Source organism: Paramisgurnus dabryanus, chromosome 22, assembly GCF_030506205.2.
Source record: "Paramisgurnus dabryanus chromosome 22, PD_genome_1.1, whole genome shotgun sequence".
Classification (NCBI taxonomy): Eukaryota; Metazoa; Chordata; class Actinopteri; order Cypriniformes; family Cobitidae; genus Paramisgurnus; species Paramisgurnus dabryanus.
The window spans coordinates 17,443,201-17,461,339 of NC_133358.1; the positions used below are offsets into that span (position 1 = coordinate 17,443,201).

At 36.0% G+C, this 18,139-nt stretch overlaps 1 protein-coding gene across 2 annotated transcripts; it reads left to right on the forward strand.

Annotated features, from left to right (window-relative positions):
• The first annotated feature begins 1,828 nt into the window (after positions 1-1,828).
• Positions 1,829-8,433, forward strand: socs6a (suppressor of cytokine signaling 6a). 2 transcript variants are annotated; one of them, XR_010546606.1, is made up of 3 exons: positions 1,829-2,163; positions 2,909-5,410; positions 5,496-8,433. XR_010546606.1 is itself a non-coding variant. In XM_065294991.1 (2 exons), the coding sequence occupies exon 2, from the start codon at positions 3,033-3,035 to the stop codon at positions 4,599-4,601; it is 1,569 nt and encodes a 522-aa protein (XP_065151063.1). In that variant the 5' UTR covers positions 1,829-2,163; positions 2,909-3,032; the 3' UTR covers positions 4,602-8,433. The 2 variants fall into 2 exon arrangements, 1 of the variants encoding a protein (XP_065151063.1); XM_065294991.1 differs by having other exon boundaries at positions 2,909-8,433.
• Positions 8,434-18,139: the final 9,706 nt, after the last annotated feature.

Sequence of the window (18,139 nt, forward strand, 5' to 3'; positions counted from 1 at the left end):
TATTTGTTTAATACGAAAATGAGACTCAAACAAAACACCATTTTATTTTAGGCAACCATGTAATAAAGACAGTCATATTTAGTTTTTTCATTTTTACTTTATCTGAACTGCATTGACAATTTAAACAAAGAAAACTACTCCAGACAGTATGGTCGTTAGTAACTTTCAAATATTTTTGATAAGAAAAACAAAATTACCAAACAGAAATTTTTATCAAAAGGGCACAATAGGTTAATTCACTAGTCTGTGAGTGCCCACCAAAGCATATTCTATTAATATTATCAATTGTTATATTTATTTATTACATATTTTTAACATTAGCTTGGCTTGGTTTAGGTATGTTAACATTTTAAACAATACTAAAACATATCAACAAGTAAAATAAAATAAAATCAACAAGTAAAACAAAAAAGTTTTGAGTAGACAACATCAAAAAGTAGATCTCCAGATTGTTTTATCCATTGTGGTAGCCCTTGCTCACAAAAAGGTTGGAGAACCCTGCACTAGTGTCTAAAACATTCCTCAGTGCTGGAACATAAACAAAACTGCAGCAGATAAAAGTTCATAATAAGATAAGTAACAATCAGTGAGTCATGGCAAAAGAACATTCCATGTTAATGCCCTTTTTTCTGGGTCAGCATCTCTGCATGCACGAAACTGCCTTTGCCTCTCTGCTGTTGATGTGGGTGCCATTTCTGACTAGGATACCTGTTAAAGTTTTAGTGGACACGTTACCTCAAATATTTTATCTATAACAAAAATATGAGTTATGATTTGGTAATAATATATTTACTGAAATTAAATGTTTAAATTGAAATCATTAATTAAATTAAATGAATCACTCATCCCTGTCATAAAGTTTACAACCCCGAAACAATGCCATATGTGACGGGGTTGAGTGTGATGGGGTTGAGTTTTTTTGCTCAAAATTTCTGCTCTTAATGTGGTGTAAAGAGTGGACCACATGGCAGCCAATGATATAAGTATATTTGAGATTTCTATGGATTAAATAAAAATTTTGTCATCATTTTTCATTTTAATTGTATGTGATGGTGTTGAATCGTTAAGCTTGTCAGTACCCTCCCTGACTATAATACACCTCAAAAAATGAAAAAAATAAATAAAATTGTGTGAAATCACTCACCATCTTCTGCACCTTGCTGTTGAAGAGAGCTGAAAGATGCAACCTCCATATGTCAAATATTGGTGGAGTCTTAATTATTATGTCCGGAGAATGGTTGACGTGAAGGGGTTGAGTTCAGACTGAGGGTCTTTATAAGTTTTTTTTATTAAATATCTTGCTTTTTTGTCTTTTTAAAAGCAGAGAACACAAATAAATACTTGCATTATTGCCGAAAATTATAGACACTGTGCATATTTTGTTAATTATTTTCCAAAATCAGCAAAGAACCTTAGGGACATAACAAAAAGCTTGCTGTAAGACAGAAATAAGATTTTTTTATGATAAAAATTATTTTAATGCGACAATAATTTGTATTCGTTATAAAGGACATACCAAAGTATTGTGAAAATAATTTAACATTTCATTTTGGTGAACCACCACTTAGACCCATATAGACTATAGATACTCTATTTAGTACATTCTAATCTAATAAAGTACATTTAAATAGTCTTATGAAATTTTCTTTTAAATTGTGATATTTTATTTTTTATTGTATTACTATGTTTCTTATATCTATAACACTTAATGTACTCAGCCTCTCATATTAGCAAGTGTTTGAGGTTGTCCACAAAATATGAAGTCTAGTTATGTAGTCACCCTCCTTCCTTTTGTTATCCTTTTAGCGTCTTTTCCCATAATGCAACAGGCAACAAAGGAAGAGGGAGAGGAAGAGGCTATAGCCAAAGTGGCTAGCTAGCACAGAAAAAGCAAGAAAGGCTTTAAGCTTTTGTGAAACTTGGGATGTATCTTTCGTTAAACGGACTAAAACAGAGGAGGAGAAAACGATGTCGGTCCTTTACGTGCACGAGATGAGCACAGATCACGAGCGGAACTTATGAATGTATTGAAACAGTACTGTTCGTGTGAGGATAGCTTAGCATTTGGAAGCTAATGCTAAATGTCACTCGTTGTCACATTTCGTGGTTCATTTCATTCAGATTCATGTTTTAACAGGATTGATTACTTCTCTGTTTAAAGTGGTAAGTAAACTGCTGTTAATATTTATGTTTAATGATGTTTGTTTAACTGGCACTGTGAATGTCCGTAGCATGCTAGCGTAGTTAGCTCCAGGCCTGTTTATTTTGTGAGAGAGATATAGTTATGAAGCTTGACATGATTCGTAATTTAACAAGTTAGTAATTTAATAAACCGATAATCACTTAATACAACATGCGAGTTTTTATTTTGATGCTGTCTTCGTAGATGATATGCTGGCTAGTGTGATAAGGCCCATGTAAGACATGCATTATTTTTAATAGCTATGCATCTAGCAAACATTGATTTTCATCAATAAGCCCTTTTTAATCATATCAACACACTTATAATCTCTTGATCAACATGTGAGCTCATTGCACACTGGACAATTTTATATATTTGTAATAAATTATACATACACACACACACACATTTTTATATACATATATTACACACACACACACACACACACACACACACACATATACTTAAATACACACACACACACACACACACACACACACACACACACACACACACACACACACACACACACACGTATGTATGTATTTATTTATGTATTTATTTATTTATTTATTTATTTATATACACACACACACACACACACACACACACACACACACACACACACACACACACACATATTTTTATTATACTGACAGTTGTACATTGCTAATGGTTCAATGGCTATTTGACTGTTTCATCCAGCTTTTATCTCATCTTTTGCAGATGAAAAGCGCAGTGACGTTCACATGATTGACATTTCCCAGTCACATGGCAGGACTCTGCTGTTAGCATCTATCGGTCAGCACATAGGACCGTCCTATGCCCTCACCTTACGGGGTGTACAAGAATGAAGAAGATCACTCTCAAAACGATCAGAAAGTCGCTTAACATAAAGGGCAAAGAAGATGGGGATTTTGTCATGCTTCAGCAGCCATCCTTAGCTGCCGAGTTCACGAAAGATGACTCCCTTTTTGGAGGTTGCTACACCAAAGGACTGGTAAGTTGTGATCTTAATGGGGAGGACGAGAAGGGTCACAAGAACCGATCCAAGAGCGAAAGTCTTATGGGCACACTCAAAAGAAGGCTGTCTGCAAAACAGAAGGCTAAGGTGAAAGGAGGCTCCTCTGCAGTGGGCTCTGGAGACGACGATGACACCTTCTCCTCCTCGTCGGTCCCAATAAGCTTCAATGAGGCCAAAACCCAGCGGCCGATAAGATCCTCGTCCCTCCGAAGCCATCATTACAGCCCTTCTCCGTGGCCTTTCCGGCCCGTCAACTCAGATGAAGCATGCATCAAGATGGAGGTAAAGGTAAAAGCCATGGTCCACTCCCCTACTCCAAGCCCCTCCCTCAATGGCATCCGTAAGGAGTTTCATGATATCCAATTAGAAGGTCTGTTCCAAGACCAGAGGAGTGAATCTCTGAAGGACATGGCGACTCAAAGTGGCAATTTGCGTTTAAACATTGAGGATCACGTGCCTATCGGTCTAACACCTCAGGACTACATACAGTACACAATGCCTTTGGATGATGGAATGTACCCAGATTCATCCCAGTCTTTTTGTTTGGATGGCTCCTCACCCATGGAAGTTGTAGATCAGGTGGAATCTGATTCGTTGCATGTGGATCGGGGCCAACACATTCACGATCTAATGCCACCGGACATTTTTATGGACCAGTCCATGCCTGGTACTCCAGCAATGATCCTATCCAATTCCAGAGCTGATACGCCTTTATTTTCTCCCTCACTGTCCCCTCTTTCTACCAATGAAATTCCAAGGACCCTTTCTGGGTTCAGTGGTGCAGACTCTCATGTCATTGAAAGAGTGAGGCATCACTTGAACTTTGACCCCAGTTCTGTCCCCGGTGTTAGCAGGGTGTACGACTCTTTCCACAGTAGTGGACACATGGTTGTAACGAGCCTTACGGAGGAACTTAAAAAACTGGCCAAGCAGGGTTGGTACTGGGGTCCTATCACTCGATGGGAAGCTGAGGAGAAGCTAGTGAACCTTCCAGATGGTTCATTTTTGGTAAGGGACAGCTCAGATGATCGCTATCTCCTCAGCTTGAGCTTTCGGTCACAGGGAAAGACTCTCCACACCAGGATTGAACATTCAAACGGCAGGTTCAGTTTTTATGAGCAGCCTGATGTAGAAGGTCACACTTCCATAGTAGATCTAATTGAACTTTCTATAAAAGATTCGGAAAACGGTGCGTTTTGTTACTCCAGATCCCGTCTGCCAGGATCCGCCACGTATCCTGTTCGGTTGACCAATCCCGTCTCTAGGTTCATGCAAGTGCGCTCGTTGCAATACCTTTGCCGATTTGTCATTCGACAGTACACACGGATAGATCTGATTCAGAAACTGCCTTTACCAAACAAAATGAAGGATTATTTGCAGGAGAAACACTACTGAACTGATTGTAGTGGGTGGCATACAGTAGTAAATTGCACTTTTTGTTGAGTGATACATTCTTAAAACAGTTTACATTTATGGTGATATAGCGATCAGTTGCATAGGCTGGATTTGTGTTATTAGCATTAGGTTGACTATCTGTTCTTCCCACATAAAATGAGCATTGAGGTTTTTGTTATTGTTCAGATTCAGTGTTTCACAACTACTAACTTTTCCGACCTATGGCTTAAGAGACACCATGCTTAATGAAATTCATGGCATGTCTGAATAAACGCATAGGTATAATGATTACATAAATATATATTGCATTAATAACTCTATCTGGTTTTGAGTTAAATGTTAAGGAAATCATGTTGCTGTTGTTGCCTTGCTAGGAATTTGGTTTTGAAAAATTTAGATTTGTTTGTTCTGTGCTGTATTAAGGAAACATGATGTCAGCCAGATTTTTTGGCAGGTTTATATCGGTACTTTTAATTAAACTTGCAAAAATGCTGGATGTCGATTTTTGATCGACACACAATTTAAGTTTTTAAAGAAAATACGTTTATTCAGAGTTAATCTTTTACAATGATTAAATGTTAAAAGTTTATCTTACCATACGTTTTATGCTATTCATAACTATTTTATAGATCTGTGCAACAACACATTCAGTTATTCTGGTTTTAGAAGGCCACAAATCAAGGACTCTGAATAACATGCAAAACAAACCTTATAAAAAACAAAGAATGCCAAGTGGTATCTAAAAAGGGAGCAGGTAGAAAACAAAGGAGATTTGGCAGAACAAAATTATTTTTGACTTCTAGGCAAAGGTATTATGATTAGGGTTGCAAAGCACTGGAATTTTGGAATAATTTCAAGTTTAAAGTTTAAATTATTTTTGACTTCTAGGCAAAGGTATTATGATTAGGGTTGCAAAGCACTGGAATTTTGGAATAATTTCAAGTTGGAAACTTAAAGTAAAAAAAAACAATTAAATTAAATTAAATTTTGGCTAATTTATACAAACTGTATCACATATAAACATGAACTTCCTTGAGATTTGACTGATCTTCATCTGTGTGCCACAAATCCCCTATATTCCCTTATAATTTCAATGAAAAGTTTCCAGGATTCTCAGATTTTTGCAATTCTAATTATGATTCATATACATGTTAAGTGTTTTTAGAGATGCACCCATATAATTTTTCCTGAAAATGACACAGCATTTTTTAGAGCATATACACAGATCAAATTCATTGCAATTTCCTGTTCTCTTTTGTTTATATCAGTGGCGGCTCGTGACTGCTCATCAGAATAAGTGTTCGGAGTGTCATGCGTATGGTTCCTTTTTTCGAAATATGTGTTCTGCGTGTCGAGAGATCCTGTGTGCATCACGTGTTTTTTTTCAAAATAAAAGCCTGCTGCACACGCGTCAAAAGCGTTTATGATAAAAGAGATGCTCACGTTCACAAAATACACGCAAGACACTCCCTTAACAGTAAACTCTGATAACGCATGAGATTATGCGAGTATCTGGCAAACGCGAGCATCTCTTTTATCATAAACCCTTTGGACGCACCTGCAGCAGGCACTTATTTTGACAAGACAAGTGATGCACACAGGATCTCACGATACGCAGAACAGATACTTTGAAAACGGAACCACACAGAACGAGCTACATACATGTTGTCACGAACTTCGCATCGAGCACCTTCGAAAAAAGAAGTCACTGGCCGCCACAGATTTCTATCTGCCAAGACTATCGGTTGTTTTTACACTGTTGTCCGATGGTGTGAAAAAATGCTTTTATTGACCGATACCGATTATTGGCCAATATTTTGGTGCATCTCTAATCGTTTCGTTTTTTTAAACACCATATGAAGTATTTGATCCCTTTCTAATGCTAAAAAGATGAACGTCACTAGTTGGTGTAAATGCTAAAAGTATTAAACATCAGAAAATGCAAGAATTGTTTGTTAAAACCCACCCAAATCAAAAAGCACAGTTTTATAGAAACGTTTCAAAGTAGATGACTTGTTTATACTTGAACCATGAGCAAACTTTCACTTAATTAATCTGCAAATATCCCAAAGGAATAATTCAGCATTCATAAGCTCTTGAGTGGATATGGGAGATGTCTTCTATGCGGAGCGAGAGCAGACTTTCCTGCCCTCTGTAATAGCAGCATGTCAGCCTGTCATTTCATAAACTCTGCTTCAAACCAAAAATGTAATATTCAGACGAATTCATACATTGTTATTCCTTTTGGTTTGTTTTTTTCCACACGTCTGCTCCTTTTTTTTTTCCATTTACCTAAAAGGTAATTGTTTAATGAATGCTTTAATAGGACTGAACAATTATGTCAGCCATCGAAACTTGGTTTGGTTGAGTTTTTCGCATGTTGATGCATCAGATGACATTTCATTATGTAACATTGGGATAGATTGAGGTATAATGATGCCATGCATGTGTGCTGCCACTGGTTAGCTTTGGTCTTTTATTTGGATAATTAACAAAAGCCATCGGGAGCTTATAAAAGTCTTTTTATCTGGCATATTGAATGTGTGTGAATCAGAGCCAGAACTTTCTATTTGCGGTTTTCACACCACACATGGTCTAAAGGCCTTTAAGACAGTGCCAGTTGGCATTCACAGAAACCGTCGAACAATGCTGTGTGAAGAATTCGTGAGACACCTTGGGGAGACTTTGAAGGTTAGCTGTCAAATAAGCGCAGTTTGCCATCTTTAACGTTCATTAGTGAACACATACATGAATTATTGGTAATTAAGTTGCGTATATTAGGGAACAGTTAGTGGTGAAAACTACTACTTAACACACAATAGAAGCTGAGGTTTAAATGCTGTACCTATGTTTTGGTAAAGAATGTACGCTTCTGATTGGTTTGCTGTATCGGCACTGTTGCCGATTAAATGAAGGTTTGTCTGGAGTCAATAGAGAGTTATGTTTGTATCTGAATTATCTGTAAATTTGTGACTGTGAGAGAGTGAAAGAGCTCAGATAAATGTCTTAGGCAAGGCACAAGTTTTTCAATTAGTTGTGTTTACGAGAAAGTGGAAGTTGACTGATGCAAAAAACAAAAAGTTTGACCGCAATGTACTTTTGTTTCATTTCCTTTCATTTTTCCCAAAAGCGAGGAGCATAATTAGATTTAAAAAATGAAAATGTGTGACTGCAGTAGATGTTTTTGTTATTTTAATGAAGTTGCTGGGACTCCATCATGTTCAGTATTGTTTATCATAACCTTGTATGTACGTCTTAAGTGTTGGTTAGATTGCTGAAGTATTTTGAAACAATGACAGCCGAGCACTTAACAAGCTTCACTAAAGTCAATATTTTTCTAATTATATTCTGTTGCCCCTGTGCTGCGAATGAAGGTGAATGTTTACATGTTTTAGTACAGATTGATTAGTTTTTTCTCCGTTTATAGTATCTCTTTTAAACGTCTTGGTACAATTTTAAGAAGTCTGTTCATTTAATGTGTCATACACATTTGTGCTGCTTTACGATTATGATTGCCTTTTTTGATTATGAAATGGGGGATAGATATAAGCCTATGTATTCACAACAACTTTGGTATACTTTTGGGAGTCACATGCAAAAAGTCAAGGTTTTGGGTTAGTTATAATCTCTGAATTCAGTCCTGTTGCCATGAAGGGTCTGGTCTCTCAAGTTTACATTGTCAGTTTTCCAAAATCAGTTCTTGTATGTTGTTTTAATTTGAATTAAAAAAAGTATCAATAGTGTTTTCTTGCACATTTGGATACAGTTAAACATTTTTGTATCTGCTGGTATAAATTATGAATAAAAAAGCTGTTCAAGGCTTTGCTCTTTATTCGATTTTGTTGTTCTTTATATTCCAATTTAAAGTAAAAAAACAGTGCAGATAAATGAACTATGTATGACTTTGGGAGATGATTAACAATTGTTGACATTTTCTGACATTAACATTTGCACAGTTTGGATGTGGTTGTAAAGTTTGGCTTCGTAATCACAAAAATACTGCTTGTTTCGGAAAATACTTACAGAATAGATAAATATATATTCATCTTTCTGGGCACAAGATGTTTTATTCATGGTGTAAGGTGGTGATAGCTTGTCACACTAGGATGCCACCCTCATATATAGCACGTCCTTTCAAATGTGCTGTACTAAGTGAGTCAAACTTTCAGTGTGAAAAAACTTCAGGTTTGTTTTGACATACGGTCATATGCAATTCTCTACCAGAATATTATTGCTGTTATGTGTCTCTCGTGTTTTTACAGAACCAATCTGTTTCATAAATTGGACAAAAGCGTCTGCTAAATGACTAAATGTAAATGTAATGAATTCATAACTATCATGGTTTTGGTCAAACTTAATAGTTTAATAGCAGGGATGGGATGTGCTGTGCTTCTTTGTGCTTAGGTTGTCTTTTAGGCAATGAGGAATGAGAGAGATGTAAAATAATCTTGTTTTCAGAATGTCCAAAAGAAGAGAAAAGTATTTGTAACACAAATTATAGAAATGTGATTTTTCACCAAAACAGCTTGAGAGTTTATGCTGTCGTAAACCATCAGAAAAAGATTAAAGGTGATTCACCCAAAAATGAAAATTCTGTCATTACCCTCATGTTGTTCTGTATAAATTTCACAAAGGAAGATATTTTGAGAAATGATGGTAAACACACAGCTGATTGTAAACATTGACTTCCATAGTAGGAAAAATAAATACAATGGAATTCAATGGGTCCTGTCAACTGTGTGCTTATCATCATTTATCAAAATATCTTCTTCATCATTTATCACAATACTTTCAAAATATTTGTTTTCCTACTATGGAAGTCAATGGTTGCAATCATAATTCCTCAAAATATCTTTTTTTGTGTTCATCAAAATAAAAACTCAAAAAAAAAAAAAAAATGATCACAGAATTAAAAGATTTTGGTGAACTACTATACCTTTAAGGCTTAAGCCATGTCCCAGACAAAAATGCATGTTTGAGCTATCTTAACTGAAAACGGCTTACTCTGACATTTCTGAAAATATATCAGTGCTATTGTTCTGTCAAAATATTTTGAGAAATGTTTGCAACCAAACCGAGCAGAAGCCCCATTGACATCTATAGTAGGAAAAAAATACTATCAATGCGGCTTCTCATCAGTTTGGTTACAAACATTCCTCAAAATATTTTCCTTTGTGTATTGTGTTCGTCAGAAGAAAGATATTCATACAGGTTTGTAACAACGATGAGTAAATGATGACAGAATGTTTAGGTGAACTATTTCTATAATATGGGAACTTGTAATCAAACAGTTTTTTATAATGTTTGTCAACATTTTGTAGTACAATTTGTATATTTTAGACAGCAGCCCAGTCTCACGAAATTTCGTTATATAGTCATGTATTTTTTAAATTCTTTTTTCGTGATATTCTCACGAATTTCCGCGTTTTTCGTGATCGTGTAACGAATTCCTGTTTTCGTGTGATTATCACCATTGTCGCTTCGGTTTAGGGTTAGATTTACATAAAATGACATCCCTGCCCAAACCCAACTCTAACCCCAACGCCAGGGACATGGGACATAAAAAAAATAAATCTGAAAAAATAGTATAAACCAATGTATAAAGTGACATTCTAATGCAAGCACCAAATCTAACCCTAAACCGAAGTGACAATGGTTTTAAAATAGGAAAAAGCAGTGGAGTAACCAATACGAGATAATAATCACACGAAAACAGGAATTCGTATACGATCACGAAAAAAATTTGTAAAAAAAGAATTTAAAAAAAAATACGAAAAAAAAAAACGATACTTTGTGAGACTGGGTAGGCACTGAGCCAGTACCCTTTAAAAATATCTTACCAAGGTACAGATATGTATACATATGAAGATTTTGGTTCCAAAACGCGATGAACACAAAAATACCACCAAAATCAGTAAATTAGGTCAGTATTAAAAAGTAAATTCTTAATTTTACGCAAAATCCGATATCCGCCGTGTTATTCTCTCATCTTTTCTCTCTTTTTTCCCAAAACGCAATGAACGTCAGTCCTCGTTCTCGGCAGAATGCAATAAATCCGCTCAAAGAATCACAGCGCTGCATTCCACGCATTGTAAACAATAATGGCAGCGTGTTGAATACACATGGAATCCTAATTTTCTTCATCTACTTTGTACTTCAGGATCAACAAACAAACAAAATAATACTTTTGATGATCCAATTCATTAAAATTTCCTGTTCTCTTTTGTTTATATCAGTGGTGGCTCGTGATTGCTCATCTGAGTGGCGCTATGTCAAAATAAGTGTCGGGAGTGTCATGCGTGTGGTTCCTTTTTTATATAGTGATTCAACAGATTTCTAACATTTTGAGAAAATATTTTTTTCATGGATTTATTGCATTTTGCAGAAAAAAGAATCCGTTTTTATAATAAATCTTTGAAAATCAAATTATTGATTTGAATTTTTAATGTTATTGTAACGTAAAGATGCTATGTGAAAGTTTGTAACCGAAAATTGTGTTTTTCATCTTGTCACTTTCTTGGTATAGAAAACAAATTTTTACCCAAATTAGTCCAAATGGATTTATTGTGTTTTGGAACCAAACTCTTCATATATACCTCTGAGATACCTCTGTTTTTTGACAGTGTAGATAAATTTGCTTTGGTGTAAAGTTCCTGTGTACCTGCCATGCAAAAAAAGGTTTTCTCTTGTGCACCTCTCAAACATCATTAGTTACATATGATGTGACACATCCACAGCTAGATAAATTGAACGGGGCGATACATCGTTCACAATTTTTTCCCTTATTACTTGTGGTTGGGTTAAACTGAGTAGATTTTTAAGTTCTGAGTTAAACTGATTTAACTAAAACCGTTGCCAAGTAGCCATAATGAAATCGAAATAGCACCAAAAATTTGCTTGTGTTATGTCAGATTCAATCAGAAAGAAATTGCCGTTCGGTTTGTTTTTTAGTGCGAGTGTTTCTTTCTTTCCAAAGTCATCAATCAAATGTCTTATTTCTTAGATTTATGACTTAGCCATGCCATCTGGTCCTCTGCATGAAGTTCCATTTGTCACCAGAAAACAGCGGATGATGAAGACAGCTCAAATTACGCAGTGAACATATCTATGGCTTTTAAAATGACACGGCAGAAGGAACCTTGTCAGCCTGCAGCATAATAATAAGGCCTTAACGTGTCCGCTGATACCAGATGTTTTTATTTTTGGGCTTTTAAATGTTTACTCTTAAAGTTGGTATGTGTTCCCATGCACCACTGAAGCTATGGCTAACCGTTATTTACTGATCATAAATTAATAAATGAATTTATGGCCTATTACATTTACTTTAGTGGCAATGGCATGTTTTGCTCAATGTTGGGATGCATAAGGATTTTTAAGGAAGTTTTGTTATCTTCTGAGCAACCTGCACACCTCACCTATATGACAGTCACCCTAAACATGACAAATATTGCCTGTAGCAAGCACCACTAATAAACGAATGTTTACTTCCACTGTAGCTGGAAGCAAGCCATAGACTGGCAGAATATGGCCTTTATTACACCAGCACTCACATCTGGTACCTGAAGGACAACAGGTGACAAAGGAATAAAGGGAGAGTGAGACAGAGCCTCCCGCAGTGTTATCGTGACAATATTCTCTTCCCCCAGCGATCCGCGCATCCTCATGTGGCAAGAAGAACAGGTGGCGCCCATCAGGAAATAGTTGGGAAGAACTCTCTGTAGCCATACTTCAAGGAAGAGCACCCTACTGTCCTTTTAAAATCCAAGCCATACTGTTAGAAGAGAAGAGTAAAATCCAAGCAGGTGTTCTTTTGTCATGTTAGTCTGTGATAGAGTCTCAGGAGCATGAATCTTTGGCATGTGCTCCCTTTGCAACATTTCGCACAGTTTCTAGCTCACCACACCGCTGACGGAAGTCCCATGAAATCCAGTAGATTTCACGAAAATTTTACATCGTGGGTGGGACACCTCTGAAATATATCATAGATTGCATCACCAAAAGTTCAAGATCAGTTTTTCACAGATTGCAGTTCTTTATCGAAACTTGGACGTGATGAAAAAAGCTTTACCAAAAAATTTTTCTATTCCTTGATTGTGATTGGTCAATAGCCAATCAATAGCCAAAATAATCCATTTTATTTACGATACAATGACAGCTGCACACAATGATTCTGTGAATTACCAAAATACCTTTAGGAAAGTCATGCCACTAGGTGGCCATCTTTGCAATGCCTCTGGGAAGTTTCAGCCATGCAAGACTAAGGTCATTTCTACTTGAATGGGAAATGACAGATATCTCTAAAATCATGTGCTTAAATCACAATTAAACAACATATTTTGTTTACATAAATTATATTTTTTAAAGGGATCCTCCAGCCAAATATTAAATAACCCCATGATTTACTTACCCTCAAGCAATCAGAGATACATATGTCCATCACCTTTTTTTTAAACAAACACATTAGGAGTTATTTTAGTAAATGTCCTTGATCTTCCAAGCTTTATAATGGTAGAAAACAGGGATCAGGGAAGAACTTCTGAATTTAAACCCCAGAAAAGTGCATTCATCATTTACAGAGGTAATCCACAAGGCTCCAGTAGGTTAAAGAAGGTATTCTGTGGGTAATTGATGCGATTGTGTAAGAAAAATATCCATATTTCAAACTTTATAAACTGTAATATAGCTTCTTGCCATGGGTACTTGCGCAGTGACTCTTGTAAATCACTTCCAAGTCCAAGATGGCATCGTTACTGGAATCTAGTTATTATAGTTGATAAATTTTCAAATATTAATATTTTTCTTACAATATAGCATTGATTACCCGCAAAATACCTTTATTATCCCCTTGGAGCCATGTAGATTATTTCTGCGAAGGATGAATGGACTTTGTTGGGCTTCAAAGTCAGAAGTTGTTCCATGATCCCTGTTTTCTCCCATTATAAGCTTGGAAAACAAGGACATTATTAAAGGTGTTTTCAGACGTAGATTGATTATTGCAATTTCATGTTGGTTCGGTTCGCATTCACATGGAACTATTTCCAAACAAACCATACTTTATAAATACAAGTCACGTACAAGTAAACTCTTCTTTAATTGGTCTGTGTGCATCTGTTTATTTTTTGTAATTCCGCTCAAAGTTGTCTGTCAGGATTGACAGACAGCAACTTTGTGGGATTATTATGTGGCTTTTTTGGTAACTGTGGTTATATTATTTCATTATTATGAGCAGGAATCAAAACTTATGGAGGACAACATTCATACCATGTACCTGCTGCGGAGAATAGCAATTAGAAGACATTTTATAAGAAACAGGTGTACTTTGGTTTTGAATGGCATTGACGTGCTCACCAGAACCTGTCACTAAGAGCTATCAGGTATGTTCATGGTTAAAAAAGCAATAAGATAGCCTGTTCTTTGGTCTGTTGTGTCAGATTGCTTTCACACATACTGAACCACTCCAGAGTTTGCTTGCAATTGGGCCGATACCACCTCATTCAGGCGGTCTTGGATTGGTTGTTTTGGTGCAGATCCGAGCGCGTATTTGCCTAAACGAACCGAAACAAGGGAGTAAACGCACCAGGTTCCAGAAAAAAGGCTCAGGTCTGAAAACACAGTAAAATAACTCCAAATGTGTCCGTCTGAAAGATGATGGACATATGCATCTCGGATTGCTTGAGGGTGAGTACACTCTAAAAAAACAAACGGTGCTATATAGCACCAAAACTGTTGCTTTTGATCGTAACCATAGAAGAACCGTTTTTAGTGCCATATAGCACCGGTGAAGCACCAGTGAAGCACCTGTGTAGAACCATATAGTGCTTTGTAGAACCATATGTGGTGCTATAGTGGTGCTATATGGCCCCTATATGGTTCTACACAGGTGCTTCACCGGTGCTATATGGCACTAAAAACGGTTCTTCTATGGTTACGATCCAAAGCAACAGTTTTGGTGCTATATAGCACCGTTTGTTTTTTTAGAGTGTACATAATGAGATAATTTTGATATTTGGCTAAAGTATCGCTTTAAGCTCAAATTGTGCAAAAACTCCCTTTTGAAAGTCTTTATCAATTGATGATTGGTTCCTTTAACTGAAAGGCAAGACTTCCGTTACCAAAGTGGCCATATTGAGCACTGCATTGTCTCCCATAGTAGTGCCTAATATTGTTATATCCGATATCTTTGGGATCACTGCGCAATATAAACATATGTAAAACATTCATGTTGTGGTTCACAATCAGTTAGTGTCTATATTGTTCAGCGGAAGGAAGGCTTTTAGTAATTGTACCTCATGAAAGGTGCATTGATATTTCATTTTCTTAAATACACTTGTATTGTGTGGTAACTGTTAAATAAAAGCAATAAGGTACTCAAAGCTAGTGCTGTTTGTGGATTAAATCACAGCCAGAGGCGTTGCACAAGATATCTGGCCTAATGCATAGGCAGTCCTGAAGGGCCCCCATGCCCCACCCCCATAATATGTCCCAGACTTTTCAAGGGCCCTCTCTTCCTTTGGGGCCCTGGTAATCAGTACAGTTTTTTCCCCAGTCTGATGCCTCTGATCACGGCTGAAGGGGTTGCATGCCTTGATTTATTCCACGAAACAGCACAGACGTTTGTATCTTATCGGTTACATATTTGAGTCAGTGACAAAAACGATTTTGCCAGATGAGAAATTCAAAAATCTTTTTAAAAAACTTGTTTTCAAAGCATGCATCAGTTATATTTATGTTGATTTTATGCAATAACAATTTACATTTGCACCATTTTTATGAAGGTTATTACTGAATGGACCTGAAAATGTCAAATGGTGTAATCGCCAATTGCGCCAAAGAATGAGAAATATTATAATTTTATCCACCTTGTTGGCATGTAAGCGTAATCATAAAAAAAAAACTTAAAATATCACACGAAAATACATTTTATTAGTTATTACTAAATGTCAATTTGAATGTGTTTTTGTAATATATGTCCGGACATATTCTGAAAACTGCTCTGTTTTCATATTATACTAAACTAGATAATTATATTTTATACCATTTTTTTAATGAATACAGTATATTGATATTTTCATTAAAAAACTAGTTACACCACATTGACATTTTTGTAATTATCCCCCAATTATTAAGACATTTTTGACTTGATCCTCAAAAAAGAGAATGTATGCAAGTAATTTGCACATTTATTTTGAAATTTGAACCTTTATACATTTAATTGAACCATATGGACACAAAAGAATTAACGTCACGTCATTGACCATTTAGGCTATTGTATTCAAATTTCTTATAATAATGATTAACCAAATTAAGTTAATTAATAAATAACGTCTGACATTGTAAAAATATATTTCCTCTTAGATGTACAAAATTGCTTTGTGCCTTGTCTGCCCTTTAATCTCCCACCTCTTGTGTCCCATATCTCACCAGTCCCATATCAAGATGTCACACAGTACTTAAGCAACAAAGCCTAAAGTGTACATAACTCAGGCAGTGTGTCTCTACACTGTATTAGGTTTCTGCATCGTTGCCACTCAATCTCTACAAGAGTTTACATGATGCGCAAATCTCTCAATCTACATAAGCCACCAGCATCGTGGCTCTGATTAATGTTGCTCCAAACCAGCAGACTTTGCAGGATGTTGTCCTGTTTAGCATGCCGTTCATCTGCCTGTTTACCATAGTAAAGGTGCCGTACTATTTTTATTTGTCTTTCAAAACAGCATAGTTTGAAAATAAGTTAACCCAGCAGTGCTTTCATGTGTAGCAAATAATGGGATTAAGTATTGCTGAGCAGATATTTATCATGTGTAAGCTGTGTTTTTGTATAAAAATAGATCTCTCTGACCCTTAGCTTTGAAGGGACTTGATTTTTACAGTATGTGCATACATCATTGACCCCTATGTAAATTGCTCCGTGTGTGTTTTCACTACTTATTGGATGGGTTAAATGTTGAGGTCACATTCCAAATATGGGTTACCATACATTGACAAAAACGTCACTTTCACTTCACACACTTACACGTTTTGCTTTGTTTGGTGAATCAAAAAAGTAGGAGAAAAAAAGCATTTTTGGATGATAGAATGAGAAGAATCTACAGAATGAGAAGGACAAGCTTTTAAAATTTTTTTACATTTCTTGAAATAGATATTTTGTAAGTTTCTTAGAGTTGTTTTTCATATAGACAACGCAACATTGAAAAAGATGTAAGCCTTTACACAAAATATGGTTTATTATTAACCTGTGTTTGGGACAAAAAGGAAAAGGCCAACCTAGGATTACATTTACCCAGAAAATTGTTATATGTTACCTAACTGTGGGTTGAAAAAACCCATAATTTTGGATTGAAACAACCAAGCATAGGTTAACAGAATTTTTTATTACAACCACAGATCCACATTGTTTACCAGTGGCGGTCGGTGACTTCTTTTTTCGAGGGCGCTCAATGCGAAGTTCGTCACAACATGTATGTAGCCCGTCATGTGTGTGGTTCGTAATTTCAAAATATGTGTTCTGCGCGTCGAGAGATCCTGTGTGCATCACGTGTCTTGTCAAAATAAGTGCCTGCTGCAGACACGTCTAAAGGGTTTATGATAAAAGAGACGCTCGCATTTCCCAGATACTCACATAATTTCATGCGTAATCAGAGTTTACTGTTAAGGGAGTGTCTTGCGTGTATTTTGTGAACGTGAGTGTCTCTTTTATCATAAACGGTTTTGACGCGTGTGCAGCAGGCACTTATTTTGACACGACACGTGATGCACATGGTTTACATGAGGCAACAAACACATATTTTGAAAACGCAAGCAACACACATGACACATATTTTTAATTTGTGCCCCTCGGAAGAGCCCCCACTGTTGTTTACTCGTTTGTAACAAACCCGCCTCAGTTTTGTTTCTTTATGTGAATAAATCATTCAGCCTGGTTGGTTAACTAGATCAATTGACTCATTGAAAAGATCTGACTTAAAAAAAAAAGATTTGTTCCAGAATGAAAAACTGCCTTCATCAATTCTCATAAACTCAGCAAGGACGGCAAGAGCAGATAGATTTTCACCAAAAACCTTTTCAGTTTTAGACTGATGCACAAAAAGCATCAGATGACTTAAGATGTACTGCATACGAACCTCTTTAATGATACATTATGGTGCCTTTATGTTGTTTTCAAATAATTAAAGAATCAGTAGCCTACCTTTTTGTTGTTATAAAAATTATAAAATACATGATGGGTTGTTTAAATTATGGTTAGGTCAAAATGGACAATTTTGCAGCATATTTGTCAAATCAACATATATTTTTATGTTACTTTAACTTAAAATTTCAATTTGAATTTATAAGTTATGTCAACTTTTTAAGCCAAAACTTAAAATAGTAGGTTGAATTGACTCGCAAAACCAAGTTGTTTTAACTTTGTGGTGCATATTTTTTACAGTGTTGATTTAATTTAACCCATGAGTCAACTTGGGTTGTCTCAACCAATGGCGTCAGCTATGGACTCCTACATATAGATTAATTTAAACCAGTGGTTGGTTTTGCCCTAT

Coding starts and splice junctions, on each gene's coding strand:
- socs6a (XM_065294991.1), top strand. CDS start 3,033: ATGAAGAAGATCACTCTCAAAACGATCAGAAAGTCGCTTAACATAAAG.